The 17349-nt window shown below is 59.0% G+C and overlaps 1 protein-coding gene and 1 long non-coding RNA gene across 3 annotated transcripts in view; one reads left to right on the forward strand and one right to left on the reverse strand.

Moving 5' to 3' along the window:
- Positions 1–17349, reverse strand: part of WNT7B (Wnt family member 7B) — a 45535-nt gene that overhangs the window by 17406 nt on the left and 10780 nt on the right. The window contains exons 1-2 of one of the 2 annotated variants that reach the window (XM_019651670.1): positions 12725–14113; positions 7173–7399 (exon numbers count right to left, since the gene is read on the reverse strand). In XM_019651670.1, the coding sequence (XP_019507215.1) occupies positions 7173–7399; positions 12725–12750 (253 nt within the window). In that variant the 5' untranslated portion in view covers positions 12751–14113. Of the gene's footprint in view, positions 1–7172; positions 7400–12724; positions 14114–17349 lie in introns of those variants that run through there. The other variant, XM_019651669.1, reaches the window with a different exon arrangement.
- Positions 10557–15916, forward strand: LOC109387606 (uncharacterized). The gene is made up of 3 exons (XR_002125042.1): positions 10557–10841; positions 14701–14799; positions 15406–15916. It is a non-coding gene; the product is annotated as an uncharacterized LOC109387606 (long non-coding RNA).

The following is a 17349-nucleotide window of genomic DNA, read 5'->3' on the forward strand; positions in this document are numbered from 1 at the left end:
CTCTGTATGTCTCTGTCCTTTCCCTCTCAGTTTCTGTCTGCATATCCCTCAGCCCCTCCGTGTCCCTGTCTCTCTGCAGCCCCACCCCAGCCCCCACCCGGCTCAGCTCCGGCTGAGTCAGTGTCTCCACGCTAAGCTCTTCCCTGCCGTTGTCATAAACAGAGCATTGGAAAAAGTCATGCCAGGTCCAAACACGCCGGCACGCCCGCGCCCCAGGCCTTTGTTCTGACCCAGCGGGGCCCTCACACGCTGCGCGGGGCCCTCCAGGTGGGTCGTGCACCAGCCGGGCATCGGGAACAGCAGGCCCAGCGTGGGCAGAGCCTGGCCCAGGGCCACAAGGCGAGAGGCAGGGTCTGTGTCCTGAGCGGGCCCGGCCTTCCAGGAGATTCCACTCCTGCCCCATGGCTCTGGGGAAGGCTGGGAAGGCCTCTCCTGCAGCCCCGGCTTCCGGCAGCCTCTCTTGTTAGGGAGGCCAGCTCTGGGCAGCTTGCCCTTGTGAACGCTCCCTGGTCCAGGCATGCAGCAAAATTAGCAACTGCGTCTGTGTGGGGACATGATGGCACCAGAGTCCCTTCTTCCCCAGGGTCAGCCTACGGCCCCCAGCACCTGAACCCCGCCAGGGTGCAGAGCTGGACTGCTGGGTTCAAATCTCTACCCCTCACCGGCGTGTGACCTGGGGCGAGGCGTGAGCCTTAGTCTCCCCACCTATGACGTGTGGACAATAGAAGCCAGGATGTTGATGTTCGTGAAAGTGGGCCTCGGGAGATGGCTGCAGTCATAAAAGAAATGATCCTCCTCCCAAAAATGGTGGCTGAGAGAGCAGGGCGTGGAGATGGGCTGAGGGCCAGGCCGGGCCTTCCCCCTTGGAGGCTGAGGGTGGAGGCCTGGGCACCCTGTGCTCTGTGCCCGGCCTCAGTGGAGCACAGCCCAAAGCCCTGGCCTCCTTGTCCATGGAACCCTTTGGCGGAACCCTGGTGTAGGCTCTGAGGAGGCAGAGGGCCTTACTGCCCCCATTCTGAGGAAAAACCTCAAGTCCTAATGGAGTCTGGGCCCCAGCCTCAGCCCCTGGTACAGATGGGTAGACTGAGGCCCAGAGAGAACAAGGCTGTGCCCAAGCTCACACAGTGGGACCTGGGCAGCTCGCCCAGGCAGGTCTGGATGCCTGACAGTGCCCTCTCTGCGCCCAAGCCCATCCCCACTCCACGACCTGTCCCATCTGTGGGGCCCTGCCAGGGAAGGTGGAAAATTCCCACCCTGACCAAGTTCCATGCAGCCTTTGAGGGGCCATGTGAAAGGATCAACCACCACCCAGCCCACAGCACCCAGCTGGTCTTCTGTGCCACCCACTGGATGGCCTAGAGCTGGTCACTTGCATAGTCACTTCAGGAACCGCCCCTCTCAAGTGCAAGCTGGCCTCCCAGTGCAGGGGACAGAGCCTGGGCCCACTTGGAGTGACCACAGCCTCATCACATCCTGAGCCAGGACAGGGCTGGAGCAGCTGCGCCTCCTGGAAGGTCTTTGTGACTCTGACATTCGAAGCCAGTGTCCTGGTTGCCCAAGACCTGGAGCCTCGGGAATGTCTGTTGTGCTGCCTCAGGCTGGGCCCCAAGGATGAGGTAGGGAGTGACAGAACCGACAGGACAAAGATGTGCTTCCCTCAGATGAGGGCCTCTGTGCACAGCCCAGAGCCTCGGCTCCCCCAGGGCATCCTGGGTGAAAGGCTCCCAGAGCAGGGCTGGTGGCTTTCACTCTCTCACCCTGTCCCCCAGCGCCCCGCTGCTGGCTTGGCATTCAGCAGGCACTCAGTGCATGCAGGCTGAACACTAACCGGCCGCCAAAGGAAGGGAGCCGCCCTCACAGCCCTGCGCGTCCCCAGGAAGCAGCTGGTCAGCGGCCCTCAGCTTCCCCTCAGCTGGGCTGCAGGACAGTGTCCTGGGAGGAGTCAGTTAGATCTGGGTTCAAATGTCCACTCTGCCCCTGGCTAGGGTGACTCTGGGCAACTTCTGACCCCGGCAACAGCCATGCCATCCAACGGAAGTCTCACACAAGCCACATAGGTCATTTCAAATTTTCTAGCAGCCACATAAAGAAAAGTGGAAATAACCATGTGAGCTTAATTTTAGCAACAAATTTTATTGAGCCAATATATCCAAATATGACCATTGTAACATGTAGTCAATGTGAAGATTATTAAAAAAAGTTTTACTTGCTTTTTTCTTTCCAAGCCTTCAGAATCTGAAATCTGGTATGCATCTTAGTCACGGCACATCTCAGTTTGCACATGTCACGTTTCATTCAAGTTGCTCCCCTGCCAGCTGTGGCCTGTGGCCCCCGGGGTGGACAGTACAGCCCTGGGGCCCTTGTCCCGCCCGGGACTAATGCCATGCCTTCCTGGGCCTGGTCTGCAAGGCCTCGGACAAGGGCCGGTGTCCAGTAGGCACACAGGACCTGGGGTCGCCCTCTCTCCTCCAAGGCCCCTGCCAGTGGCCACCTCGGAAGCCTCCAGACCTCCCCTCTCGGACACCTGGACGTGAGTACTCTGCCACCTCGGATTGTCCACGGATGGATGGCGTTTGCTGAGCCCCTACTGCGTGCGGCTGGTGGGCTCACGCTCACTCCCGACACGAATCTCGCCCATAAAGCAAACAGGGGCACTGACAGCGGCCCAGGGCGGCCACGTGAGTCAGGATTAGGGGCGGCCCCTATGCCTGGTCATGTCTGAGCGGCACATGATGGGCGGGACTCACTGTTCCATGGCTGCTCGGGGTGGGGGTCGGAGCCCGGTGCAGGTGGGTCCCAAGGACCCAGGCGGGGGTGGGGCAGTGGCTGCAGGGCAGTCCCTCTCCTGCACAGAACCTTGCAGTCCTTCCAGGCCACCACAGCACTCACACCCTGGGTTCACAGCTCCAGCTCTGGCCCCTCCTCCCGCCTCAGGCCTCCCCACCGTACAGTTCGCTGTTGAGGCTCCCACAGTTCCTGGAAAATACCATCTGCTTTCTGGCCTCTGGGCCTTGGTGCATGCTGTTCCCTCCACCGGGAGCCCCTTCCTTGCATTCACCTCCAGGCTGGTCTGGGTCACTCCCTCGGGTCTCAATTGACCCGTCACCCTGCCAAGGAAGCCCTCGCCAACAGTCCTGATTGAATACGGGGCCTGTTGGAAATACCCTGTCCTGCTCGGGGCCCCCGGGGGCCCTGGGTTTCTAACAGACATTCCTGGAATACAAGGTTCGCCCCTAACTCTTGTGCGCCCCCGCCCCCATCCCACAGCAGAAGACAGCCGAGTTGGGGGCACGTTCACCGCCACCCCCAAATTCATTTCCAGTTAATAGAAGAAGCAAGTCAGGAGGAGCCTGAGCCACAAGCCTCATTCAATAGATGAGGAAATAGGTCTGGGGCAGGCTTGGGTGGCCAGAGGGTGGAGGCCCCCAGGCACGAGGGGACACCATGTCGGTGGGGGGAGGCCTCGTGTGGGCCTGGACTCCTTGAAGGCAACAGAGCAACTGGCACCTGGAGAGCCCCAGGCAAAGCCAGTGCAGGGTCATCACAAGGAAGATCTAGCTTAGATGGAGTAGTGAGCTCCGCACCCCTGGAGGCACAGACGCAACAGCACCAGGTGCTGGGAAAGGGATTGAAACTTTGTACAGGGCTTGATTGGCCCCTATAAGAGGTTTCCCTTCTGCTCTCAAGATTTAGGCCCAAGGTCACAGGCAAAGCCCAAAGGGGGCCGCCCCACCCACCCAGGCCATTCCCCCTCTCAAGGCCAATCATTAATTGGCACCGCTTGAGTGACTGCTCCCACGAGTGCCCCCCGGCTTCCTGCCAGCTCATGGCCCGGCTCCCATCCCATGCCCGGGCCACCCGCATGCCTCTGACAGGGGTTGGCCTCGCTGCCCGGGCCCACTTCCTGCTCGTGACTCCCAGCAGCTGAGCCCTGGGAGGAACAAGGTGCCTGCTCAGACCACCATCACAGCACCTGGGGGACTCCTGGTCCTGCTCCCAGAGCCCTCCTGGGTGAGGATGGCCAGTGGGAGACGTCGGCCTGGGTGGCAGTGAGCCTACCCAGCAGGGCAGAGCGCAGGGAGGGCCCGAGGCAGGTGCTGAGCGGGCCTGGGGCTGAGAGATGCGGGAGGACGAAGCACTGGGATGTGACTGGGCCTGGCTGTGGTCAAGGAAGAGCCAGGCAGGGGCGGAAACGCTTCTCCCCGAGGGAAGTCAGATGTGAATCAGCAGAGGGGAAGGGAAGGGCCTCCCAGGGTGAGAAACAAAGTCCCAGAGGAGGGAAGGGGCCAGGCGCCTCAGGGGGAGAAGGGAGGCCAGCCACAGCTGAAGCCCTGGCTCTGAAAAGGAATGGGGGGCGGCAGGGGGCACGTAGGGCGCATGAGACTCCAAGCTGAGGAGTTAACTTTATCCTGGGCAATAGGGAGCTAGTGCAGGTTTTAGAAAACGGGAGTAACATGGCATGGCCAGGATGGGGTGGGAGGCAGGAAGAGGGCTGACAGCTGCCAGAGAGGCAGGCCCTACAGTGGCCATGGGGCAGAGCGTAGGGGTGGACAGCGGAGTGACACCAGGCTTCTGCTGAGACGTCTGGTTGGTCAGGCGAAGGGTGGACACGGGAGATTTAAGCACCAAGATGCTGAGCATGTTGAACCAGAGGTTCCCGCGGGTCGGCCTTGCTGCGCGGTCCACAGGGAGTGGCCATGGTGGTCTTGGCCCCCAGGGAGAGCCAACTGGAGCGTGGGGGGCGGGGGGGGGCTGAGAGTTGCCGCAGAGACGCAAGAGGAAGCCCAGGCCAGCAGGGCCCAGCCAACAAAAGGGTCACTCAGCCACAAGCAGATCACTAACGGCCTGGGCCCTCCTGGTGGGGGCCGGAGAAGGTGAGAGATGGGCACAGTGGGCGTGGACAGCTCTGCCGAAATGTTTGCCGAGGAAATGCTCATGGAAGTGAGGGGGGTGTCTTAGGAAGGCGCCCCAGAAATACAGCTCCAGACTCCTGATGCCGAGGTTGTTCGGGGCACAAGGAGCACCCAGTGCAGCCCCACCTCGAGGCAGGGGGGCGGCCTTAACACTCCCCGCATCAGTCCGTCCTTGGCTGGGGCTGCCCGGCCTGCGGGCAGAGCTGTGGACCCTCCCAGGCCCCTGTGGGGCTGAGGGCTCGTCTCCAAAGAGGCACAGGGTGAGCTGATAGCCACGATCCTCACAGCCCCAGGGGCTGCGTAATGCTCAGTAAAGGTAACCCAGAAGGGCACTGACAGCGTCCACTGGGGGGGCCAACACCACTCTGGGCTTCAGACGGTCCATAAGGTGCCCAACATTTACTGGGGTACGGATGGTGAACCTCCTGCCTGGGGCCCAACCCTGAGGAGAAGCTCGGAGTGACCACGTCTCTCTCACCACCTGAGTCTCATGATCTCAAATAAAGTCCAAGCTCCCACCCCTCTGTCAGGCCAGGACCATTTCCACTGCCCGTCTCTCTCTGCACAGTGAGGCAGCAGGGATTTCCAGACAGGAGACCTGGGTGTGAACCCAGCTCTGCCACGTGCAGGCTGTGTGGCCGCAGGAAACCTTACAACTCCCCTGGGCCTCGGTTTCCTCAGCTGTGCAGTGGGGGTACTCACAGCTGCCTCGGAGCCCCGAGTCTCAGGGGCAAGGGGCCAGACAGACCAAGCGGGCCTGGTGTCAATGCCCTCCCAACTCCCTGGATGAGTGGGCAGCCTCGCCTCCCCAGTTGGCACCTGCAGGGAGAAGCTGCACTTGGGTGGTGGGGCCCCAGGGAGGGGCGGGGCCCCCTTCCTAGCTGTGCCAGGTGCCACCCACGGGCTGCTCACCGCACAGGGGCCCCCAGGGCTCTCCCCACGCCACCCCCAGCCCCACGCCAGGCGTTCCAAGCCCTGTAGAGCTCTGCCTCTGGCCTGGGTTCCAGCAGCTGTGGCTCCTTGCCTCTCTGGGACCGGAAGGACATGTTGTGCCCACATGTTCAGCAGCCCATCTGTGCCCAAAGGCTGGGGTCTGAAACAGGGCACGCCCTGCATGCCTGGCGCTGCACCCCTAATTACTACTTTCCCCCATCTAACCCTCACAATCGTCTGAACAATTCCTCATACCTCACAACGGTGTGACTATTCCCACCCTCACTCATTCAATAGCAGTTTTTTGAGCACCTACTGCATGCAGGCACTGAGAAAGGCACTGGGGACTCAGAGGAGGGCCTGCTCGCTCAACGCTCATGTCACAGACGAGGAAACTGAGGCCCTGAGCAGCCCTGAGTGCCCTGCCCAAGGTCACACAGCTGGATTCAAGTCCAGATCATGCTCCAGAAGACTCACTTTTCCCTTTAAGCCCCTCTCTGGGCCTCAGTCTCCTTGCTTGTAAAATGGGCACAATGGAGTCTCCCCAGGGCTGTGAGAGGACTGTACACAGTGCGGTGGGGCACAGCCAGCAGAGATCTTGCCGCCCCTGCCTGATGTAATGCGGCGGCCGCCCCTGCCCTTGGAATTGGAAGCCCACCCTTTCCCCCCATCCCGATTCCACCTACACAGCCCACCCATCTGCCCTCCAGCCAGTCGGTCGCACCCCTCCATGCTCCCACACAAGTCACAGCGAAGCAGCCCTTTGCTCACAATGTCCCCTCTGTCTGGAATCCCTGCCACTCTGGGGATCATGGCTACAGCACTTCCCATGGGCCAGGCATCATTTGCATCAAGACCCCCAACAGCCCCATGCAGAAACGACTAGCGTCATCCCATTTCGAGGTACAGCAGTGGAGACACAGAGGGACAAAGGTCCTGGGTGCACACAGCAGCTTGGCGGCAGCAGGGGCACCTCCAACCCTGCACCGGACTGGATGCCACCAACTGCCCAGCTCACGTCCCTGCCAGGATGACATCCCCAAGCCCCACATCCCAGAGGGAGGACCCTCGTCCACTCACACAGGCTGGCAGCCATCGACACTGCCCTTGTCCCGGATGCGGCCGTGTCCCAGAGGGCCAGGCCAGGTCTGAGTCTCCCTGGTGTCCCAGGCCCCCACCTAGGCCAGGGAAATGCTGGGCAAACACATTGGTCAGAGGCAGACAGTGCAAAACGGCGAGCGTGTGTGGCCTGGCCTGGCTTTTGGCGGGTGGGCGGGTGACCGAAGCTGGATGATGGGGTCCCCGCGAGCCCAGAGGCGCCCTTACCTACTCGGAGCTCTTGCCCGAAGACGGTCTTCTCACCGAGGGCGGAGCAGTTCCAGCGCCCAAAGCGGAACTGGTACTGGCACTCGTTGATGCCCATCTGTGCCCCCTCCCCAATCACGATGATGGCATCGGGCCTGCTCTGGCAGATGGCGCGCTGCCGCGGGGCCAAACCAGGAATCTTGTTGCAGATGATGTTGGCTCCCAGGGCCACGACGGACGACAGCGCTCTGCGGACGGAGAGAGAGAGGACGGTGAGTGTGAGTGGCACTGACCACCACACGCCCACCACACGCCAAGCTCTGCCCACCAGGGGACAACACACAGACCCCGGCACTCCAGGGGCCACTTCCCATGACCCCCACGGGTGATCCTCGCTTCAAAAGGCACACACAACCTTGAAATCGCAAGACCCATGGGATCACAGGACAAGTCCCACGAATTAAGTAAGAGTCCCACGGAGCTGAAAGTGCCACAGAAGGCCAGAACCATGGTCCTCTGTGCCTCTGAATCAGATACACAGACCCTTTGGGGATGTGGCAACCATCATCTCAGAACAGTGCACAGCTGCCCGCCGCAGCAAACCCCAACTCCCAGAACTGGGGCTCCCCCATCCTTATAAACCCGGCTCCCTGGGGGTGGGGGTACCTGGGCCATCTAAGCCGCTGAACAGGCGGCCGGGCTGGGAGCCAAGCCCAGTGGGTCCCAGCTCCACTTACAGCCCGTGCGTGACCTTGGGAAAGCACTTGGCTTCTCTGAGCCTCAGTTTGCACCTCCATGCAATGGGAGTATAAAACTGGTCAATCGGTCATCACCACCACTGCAGAGGCTCAGACCAGGGAGAGAGGCCGCACACATGGGGGACAACTGTTGTTATTATTCACTTATTCCTGGATGACGGGGTGCACGCAGAGGAGGAAGCAGGAGCTGACATGAACTGAGCACCTACTGTGTGCTGGACTCGCAGGGCGCTTCACCACAGCATCATCCTCAGAGCAGTCCCCTGAGAGCGCCCAGTAATTGTCCTCCGGGAACTGAGGCCCGAGACAGGAGGGCCCTGCCGGGCTCCGCCTCCCTTGTCTTGAGCTGTTATCAGGGTGATTGTTTGTTTGATGGGGTGAAATTTACATAACATAAAGTCGAACATGTTGAAATGTACAGTTCCGTGGCATTTGGTACATTCACAACGTTGTGCAACCACCTCGCCCAGGCCCCAAGATATTGTCACGGTCCCGAAAAGAAACCCCGTGCCCCTTAGCAGTCACTCCCCATCCTCCCCTGCCCAGTCCCCACAACCACTAATCTGCCTTCTGTTCCTCTGCATTTGCCTGCACTGGACTTTTCCTATCAATGGAATCATATAACATGTGGCCTTCTGTGACGGCCGTCTTTGACTTAGCACAATGCTTTCAAGGTTCATCCATGTTGTAGCGCGCACCGGTACCTCGTTCCTTTTTAAGGCCAAATGCTGCTCCACTGTCTGGAGCGACCACACTGTGTTTCTCCATCTGTCCCTGATGGACAGTGGGTTGTTTCCACCTTTGGCTGCTGTGAATAGCACTGCTATGAACATGTGTGGACAAGTTTTTGTTTGAGTTCCTTTTTTTTTCAGTTCTTTGGGGCATATACCTAGGAGTGCAATGGCTGGGTCACAGGGTGGTTTGTGTAGCTTTTTGAGGAACCACCAAACTGTTTTCCACAGAAGCTGCCCCAGTTGGTTTCAAGCACCTAGAGAAGGCACAGCAAGCTGGACGGAGGTAGGGAGGTTTCGGCAGACCTCCGGGCAATGGCTAAGCTTCAGAACGGCACCTGGCTTCCAACAACAGACCGGTGGCTTAGTGAGGGGCAAAGGGTGGGAGTGGGGGAGACCACGAGGGGCTCCCCAAAGCTGATGCCCGTGGCCCTGGCCTCCTGCACAGCGACTTGCCCCCTACTCGCCGCCTGCCAGCCTCCTTCTTGAGAGAAACGAGTCCGTGTTTTTCCAGGGTGACCGAGCACCCACAGCTAGCTGGGGAAGTCCCCATGTGGCATGAGCCCACAGCACGTGCTGCGACCAGGACGCCCAGCCGACACTCAATCCCCATGGCCCGCCCTCCTCACCCGCTAATCTGGCCAAGACCCCCCTGGGTCTCCCACAGGCATAATGAGCAGAAACGTGGAGGCTGGCACGGAGGAAGAGCATCTGGGTGGGTGGGGCTGGGAGCGGGCTGGAACCTGGGGAATTCAGCCCAGAGTAATTGTAGACCCTCAGAAAACCAACTGGGGAAATGAGATGGAGGGGATCCTGTCGGGCAGCAGCCTCCAAGCCACAGGTCAGAGCCCGCTTTGGCGCCTGGACACGAAAAGCATGCTCTCCGTTCCCAAAGCCTTCCAGCAGGCTCAGGCTGCAAAGCCCCCCTGCCGGGGGCAAGAACTCCAGCTGGGGGCAGGAGTTTGGACAAATGGGATCTGATTGGGGTGACCCCGCTGAAACTTGAGGTGGATGCTGGGAGATGAAACAGATCATTGTAGCCCTGGTCTCCTGCCTCCAGGCAGGCCACCTCAGTCCCGATGCCAGCACCCCGGTCTGACCATGTCACTCCCCTGCTCCAATCCCGTCCATAACTCCCCAGGCTCCTTTGCCTAGAATTGGAGGTCGCCTGGGATCTGGCCTCCGATGGCTCTGCCATCTTTGCTTGTGTTGGTCCCTCTGGCTAGGATGCTACTCTCCCTCCCTTTTTCTGTCTGCAAATGCTATGCCCCCTCCAGGCCCAAGTGCAAGCCCCACTGGGCTCAAACCGCTCAGCCCCAGGCACTGAGGATGCGCGCAGTAGGCACTTGTCTCTCAAGCACCAACCTCACCCCTGGTGTCATAGTCATTGTTTCCATGTCCAGCTTTCCCCTGAGACTGCAAGCACCTCAAGGGCAGTGCCCAATCTCAGCTGAATTTGGGGCCTGAGTCCTGCCCCGCAAAGCTGTCTATGAGTGTTTGTGGAATGGATGTATAAGTGAACAAATGAGTAAATACTCAAGGATCACTTCTAAAAGGGTCCTACCACTCAGTAACAAACAGGTAATCCAATATGCAAAAATGGGCAAAGGATTTGAATAGACATTTCTCCAGAGACGACATGCAAATGGCCAACAGCAGGTGCAAAGATCCTAAACATCACTCACATTAGGAAAATGCAAATCAGAATCGCAGTGGTGAGGTGCCACCTCACACCTGCTGGGTTGGCTGTGATCAAAACGATGGAAAACGGCCTATTATTGGTGACGCATTGCTGGTGGAAATGCAAAACGATGCAGCCGCTGTGGACAAGCTGGGAAGTTCTTCAAAAAGTTAAACACTGAATGACCATAGGACCCAGCAATTCCACTCCTTGGTATATATCCAAAAGAAGTGAGGACAGGTGTTCAAACAAAAACGTGAACACACATGCTCACAGCAGCACAATAACCAAAAGGAGGAAGCAACCCCAGTGGTCGTCAGCGGGTGCACGAATGAACAGAACGTGGTATCTCCACACAGTGGACTGCTACTCAGCCATAAAAAGGAGTGAAGTACAGACACAGGCGACACACGGATGGACCTCAAAAATGTGGTTAAGTGAAGGCAGCCAGACACGAAAGGACCACCCCTGATGCCGTTTATCTGAACCGCCAGTGAAGATAAATCCACAGAGACAAAAGGTAGATTAGCGGCTGACGGGGGCTGGGGAGAGGGGGGCTGGGGAGCGCCTGCTTAATAGGTGTGGACTTTTCATCTAGGGTGACGAAAAAGTTCTAGACCTAGATAGGGGCGGTGGCTACACAACACTGTGAATGGACCAACGCCACTGACTTGCGCACTTTAAAATGGTTCTAGTGGCAAATTTTATGTTACGTGTCTTTTAACCACAATGTTTAAAAATTCTATCTATGCACAGGACTTCTACACCCCAGCCACAGTGGGATTGGGGGGAGGAGACGAGAAGGGCCTGGCCCAGCTGACACCCCACTTGTACTCACAGTGTGCTTCCCCGGGTGTGGCGGGCTGATGGAGGAGGTAGAGGGGAGCCCCAGTATCAGTGCATGGATTAAAGGTGAACTGTAGACATCAGGGAAGAGAGTTATAGTGTATTTTGTGCCAGGAGCATAAATAGATATGGTTGATAATTCAGGAATAATTTCAAAATTGTCTTCCTTAGAATGCAGGGACGTTCCCCCTAACAATATAAAAGCTCCCATTCTGAGCACCAAGCTTGGACACCCGGTCTCTGCAGTATCTCGGTCCTTTGCTGGCAAGGTCAGCCTTGCTCTCACCATTTACAGGTGTGCAGACTGGAACTCAGCGAGGCTAGGGAACCTGCCCGAGGCCACACAGCCAGGCTCAGAGCCCGGTCTACGCTTCCAAAAGTCAGGTGCAGGCAGCACGGTGGCTCAGAGCACTGCACATAGTAGGTGCATAACAAGTGCTAGAAGACGGCCTAGAGCAGGAAACCATGCCCACTTTTCATTTTCAAAGCACAGCTTACATCCTTCCCTTGCTTAAAATCCTCCAGGTCGCTCGTTAGTTCATCCAGGTTTACGGACACATTCGTTACTGGCATTTGAGGTCGGCTGATGGGTGTCAGCTGCCCTGTCCTCCCCTCCCCCACAGCCTGCACATGCCCGGCCAGTCTGACCACTGCCCTCCCAGGGCAGGCCTGGCCACACCACACCCCAGGTCTTGCCCACGCTCTTCCTCCCGCCTGGAGGGGAGGGGGCTGCTGATAGGGGCGAACGGCTTGGCCCTCATTAGGAAACCGTCAGAGTGGGAAAAGGGATAAAAATATATAATAACTAAATAACTGGTGCTCTGGAGGAGAGAGGTGGGTGGACGCAAGCAGCATCCTGGGATAATTGGCAGTTTGGGGGTGAGGGCATGCTATGGCACTCTCATCAAGCCGCCCCGCGGTGGAGGGGCGCCCGGCTCTCACCCCAAAGTAGGAAGAATCTTCTGGGCAGCTTCCCGGCCTGCAGCCGCCCGCCCAGGTGTCCGGGGAGAGGCTGGCAGGGCGGTTCTGAGTGGCCTGTGCGCTCAGAGAAGCTGGGCGGGGCACTTGTATTTCAGTCACTGACTTTTTCCATGGAAAATTCTGCTCCGGGCTCATCCTCTGTGCTGTTCAGGGGCCTCGGGACACAGGCAAGATGCCAGGAGCAGTGGGCAAAGCTGAAAGTCTGGAAACTTTCCTCGCCCCTGGCCCGGGCCAGTCCCAAGGATGGAGCTCAGAGAAGGGGTTTCGGGCCCTGCCGACAAGAGGCTCCTGCCTCGTCCTCTGCGGACTGTGGACAGGGCCTCTGACCTCAGACCAGAGAGTGGGGGGGCCAGCGGAGGGCCTGGCGCTGAGGTCAAGACGAGCACCGTGCCAGAGGGGGCTGCTGCAGGGCAACAGGAAGATCAAAAGCTCTTCTGTGAGCGCCATCCCAAGGGGACAAGGGGGTTCCAGTCGGGTGAGGGGCGAGGTGACCACTGCCATGTGACAGATGGGTGCAGGAATAGCCAAAAGGGTGGGACCTCTGCTGTGGCATTAGCCAGGGACCAGCCTACCCACCTGGCAGCCCTGTGGGGCAGGAACATGGGTGCCAGCGCTGGCCTGCTTGGCTGGAACCCTGGCTCTGCCTCTTCTTAGCTGTGAGACCTCCGGCAAGTTTCTTAACCTTTCTGTGCCTCGGTTTCCACATCTGTGAGATGGGAGTAAGAACGGGCCTGACACGTCACACTGCTACATAATGCAAAATACATAGCACTTCGTAGCTGGCCTGTGATGACAGTCATCAGTGGGGGCCTTCCTTAGTCCTCATGGCCTGAGACTGGGGGACCATTACTGACCCTCATTTGTTGAGCCCCAGGACCAGCTCCCTGGTGGGGATCAGGGACCAGTGATGTCAGTCAGGGGGTGCTGATGATGGAACCGGCAATTCTGAAGTCCATGGGCGTCCACATCAGCTGCCGCGCCCACCCCCAGTGGGTTCTCTCCTGAATCAGCTCTGCCCTTGCCCCAGCATTTCATTCTGGAGCCTATACACCCAAGAGAAACGAGTACTTATCGTCACCAAAGACACACACACGTTTCTCCATCACAGACTGGAAACAACCACCCAGGTGTCCATCCCAGGAAAATGGCAAATAAACTGGTACGTTCACACAGTGGGTGCTACAGCAATGAGCTGACACACGTCCACGTGGGTCGTTCGCCCAGACACCCCTGAGCACAACAAGCCAGGCAGAACACACGCTCTAGACCGAGTGAAACTCCCCTTAAGACAGAAGTCAGAATAGAGTCACCGTGGGTGGGAAGCACTCACTGGGAGGGGTCCCCAGGAGCCTGCTGGGTTCTAGAATGTTCTCTATTCCGAGCTGGGTGGTGGTGTATGTAAAAATGCATCCAACTGTCCTCTTGAAATTTCTGCACTTACTTTGTGTAAGTTACACCTCAGCAAAAAAGTAAAATGTTGAAATACACAAATTTACAGGGCTGGCAGAATAAGGCAAGACTGAAAACACTAGGCTTTCTTACAAAAATTAAAATATAAAACACTTAAGAGATAAAATGTGAACATTAAAAATCATTGCCGTGTGTCTTATATATGTGTGCCCAACCTTAGGGGGTCCTGTGGGCTGGGCCAGCCACCCGCTCCAGGCAGAGCTCGACCAGGCAGGAGTGCAGCCCAAACCCAGGCTCTCAGACACCCCGGGATCAAAAGGCATTCTGAGCCCGGTCCTCTGAGGGTTGCCCACATGCCCACCCTCACCCCTGCCTGGACTCGGTCCATAGATGCAGCCAACCTGTCCCCACCAGGCCCTCAGCCTCTGTGAACCCCAAATAAAGCAAACAGGCTGCTTTCGTGAAAATCAGGGCAATGAAGAGAATGGGGACAGGAGACTCTGGGGCCTGTGGGGGTGGAGGTGGCCCTTCATGGGTGGGGCTGTGACAGGCAGTACCTTCCTGCTGTCAGCCTATGTCTGGCCCAGCACTCTCAGGGCCAGTATACAGAGGTGCCCACCTACTGACCGGCCCTCTGCCCTAAGGAGTGGGGCCCACCAGCGGGGCCAGGCCCTTGCGGGCAGTCTCCTCCCAGGGCTGCCTGAGGCCTGGAGGGGACAGAGCTCTGGGCCGTGGCCACTCTAGCTAAGACCTATATCTAGGCCAAGCCCGACCCCTGCAAGGCCCAGCCTGGGGAGCTCCTCGGGGCAGCACCCCTGCTCCAACATCCTTGGGGAGCAACATCTGAGCCTCCTCACAGTCAGGGATCCTGAGGCCCAGGGAGGGGTTGGATGGGGGAGCCAGTGTGTCATGTACACCCAGGATTAGAGCCATCCTGTCACCCCCGTCTCTGTGGGGGACACCCCTATTTCATTCAGGAGGTAACTACCCAGCAGCCAGGAGTCTAACCTAAATGCCTCATGCTGTTGAGTGCCAGGCGGCTCAAAGCAGAGTGAACACCTACGGTGTGCTGGATTCCAGGCTAAGAGGTCCCCTCAGTGGGGAGAAGTGTTACAATAATAATTATTATTCCCTCGGAATAGGAACCAGAGGTTCAGAGAGGCCCAGCCACCTGCTGAGTAGCTCAGAGAGGGAAGGGGGGGCAGCGGGATCTGGGACCCACACTTCCTGCCCCCGGACTGGTAAGTGCCTCATCTCCCCTGTTCCTGAGCCTCAAAGACAGTTGGGGGGGTGGTCGCTTGTCCAACTGGAGAGCCATCCTCCCCCATGGGTCCCTAGGGGCAGGGGGCTACATGTGGAGCCAAGCTGCATTGCCCCCCCTGCCCACCCACCCCCGCGGCCGCCCCAGGCTGGGTCCTGAAGCAAAGAGGCCCCAACTTGAGCCAGGCTGGAAGGAGTCCCTCAGACCAGGAGCTGAGTTACGACCCCTTCAGACACAGCTGCGGGGGAGGCCTTACAGGGACAGGGACCCCGGCTCGTGCAGAGAGCAGGAGGATGCAGCTGGGACATCCTCAGTGGGGATGGGGGACTGGGCAGGCTGCGAAAGGTCGTCATAGCACACCCCATTTTCACTTAGACTGTTACTGGTAGATGAAAACCGGCTTTATTCCCACTTTACGTGTGGTTGAGAAAACGTCAGCCTTCCCTAGGAAGGCCCAGCGCTTCAAGTGGTGGGAGGCGGGCAGGTGACGGGAGTGTGGGGACAAAGCCACCCCAAAGTGCCCTCCATAAGGCATCGATCCCCAGCATTGCCAGTGACAGGACAAGCTATCTTTCTGTTTAAACAGCCAGAGAGAAGCGGTGTCATTGCCAGCCCAGAACCACGTGACAGAACAGCCTGTCAGACCCAGGGGAAGCCTCCCGCCATCTGCTCTGTCCATGGGGCCTGAAATCGACGGCCACAGACGTGGCCGGCGGTGCATCGGTGAGGCCGCAGGAGCCGGGCACCTCCACCTCAGCGTCTCGCTTTTCCCATGAATTCCCCAACAGCTGGCCCCACAAACCACAGCCCAGGAGAGGCGCCCCAGTACGGGGGCAAACGGTCCCACCATGGCAGGGACCCCCACCCACCTGGCCCCAGCTGCCCCTCTGAGTCCTTTCCCTGGACTGAGCACCCATTCTAAGGTAACCCATCCCCCACCATCAGGTTTCTGCATTGTGCAGCCCCAGCCCCAAACCAACCCCAGGATCCTGGCAACGTTCCCCAGGCCAGGGCCAGGGCAGCACTCCAGGGGAGAGACCTGCCCCCTGCCCCGCCCTCGCTCGCTCTCCACAGGTGGCACTACCACTCTTACCACTCTTGAGAAGGTAGCCCTCTGGGGCCACCCTGACCACCGCCCCCCCACCCCCGCTCCTCCCACCACCAGCAGGACAGCGGCCTCAGGGCCTGAGCTGTCAGGGCCGTGGGTGTCAGTCCTGTTGGCCGCAGGCACATTCCTCACGGCTCCCTCTTACCCACAGCACTCTGGGTTCTGTCTCTGCATTTCCGCCCCAGGGTCCACCTTCCAGAGACATGCCCTCCTCCCATCCACTCCCCTCCTCACTGCAGAGAGCCTCTCCGGGGGCGCCCCACGGAGCCGGGACTGAGCAGGACACCCTCAAGCTTTTCCTAACGCCATTTTGGACAGGACCTGCCCACCCCATCTGCTATTTGTTCTTCAGGGCAGGGATCCCCAGCATTGCCTGGCACCCCACTGGGCCCTGAGCTAGCCTTGGCTGTGAGCCCCAACCCCAGCTCACTGGGAGGTGGGGCTGAGCTGGCCAGGCTGAGCCACATCCCCAGCCTCCCTCTGCCCATCTCTGGCCCCAGTCCTGGCTGCCCAGCAGCCCAGCGCTCCTCCAGCCCACACTCCCGGCCCGGGGCACTTTGTAATTCTTCCTTCTTGGGCATCCTCAGGCAAAATATTTGAAGAATGTTCTAATTGTATGCGATCCGCCAGGGAGGCGAGCCTGGGTCCACTTGTCCAGGAAGTAACTCGGCAAATACCTGAGAGGGAGGCACCTGGCCTCCACGCCCACCCAAGGCCACGTCCTGCCAGCCTCTCCCTCTGCAGCCCAGCAGGATCCCGTGGGGCAGCCTATGAGGTGGGGGTCATGATGGCTTGTGTTCCTGCCTGTCAAATAAAGATAAGAATGTCTTCTAGGTCTGGGGTCACTCTGCAGACCCCCCCGAACCACTGTCATGGTGCCAGAGGTTGGTGCCAAAATGGGTCCTCAAAAGTGTCCTCTGTGGAATGGAACAGGATAGAAGGGAACGGAACGGGTCAGAGCTGGATGCAGCTGGTGCAAAGGCCCGGTGGCACTCAGACCACCTGTCCTTCCTCTGGTTTTCCATGAATCTGTTCATCACTTTCCCCTACTGGAGTTCTGGGCCCAGCCCGGTGGGGGACATGGGCCTTGAGGACATCCCCAGACCTCGAAAAGGCCACCCCAAGGCTACCTCAGTTTTCTCATCTGAAAATAGGGGACAATCAGCCCTCTTTGGGCAAATGGCTTCTCCCTCGACTGGCCTGGATGGGAAGGACCTGGACCTAGCAGGGCAGCAGTAGAGGGGCCGCATGCAGAGGGCAGGCACGCTCGCAGCCCAAAGGCCATCTGACCTGTTCCCTCACCAGCCCAGACACAGGATCTGTACTTTGGGGGAGGGACAGGCCTGAAAGGCCACCTTCCTGAGCGGCACCCCACAGCGGCTCTTCAGGGTGGGCCTCAGCAGCCCGACTTCACAGGTGAGG

This window comes from Hipposideros armiger, unplaced genomic scaffold (assembly GCF_001890085.2).
Source record: "Hipposideros armiger isolate ML-2016 unplaced genomic scaffold, ASM189008v1 scaffold_164, whole genome shotgun sequence".
NCBI classification, from domain to species: Eukaryota; Metazoa; Chordata; class Mammalia; order Chiroptera; family Hipposideridae; genus Hipposideros; species Hipposideros armiger.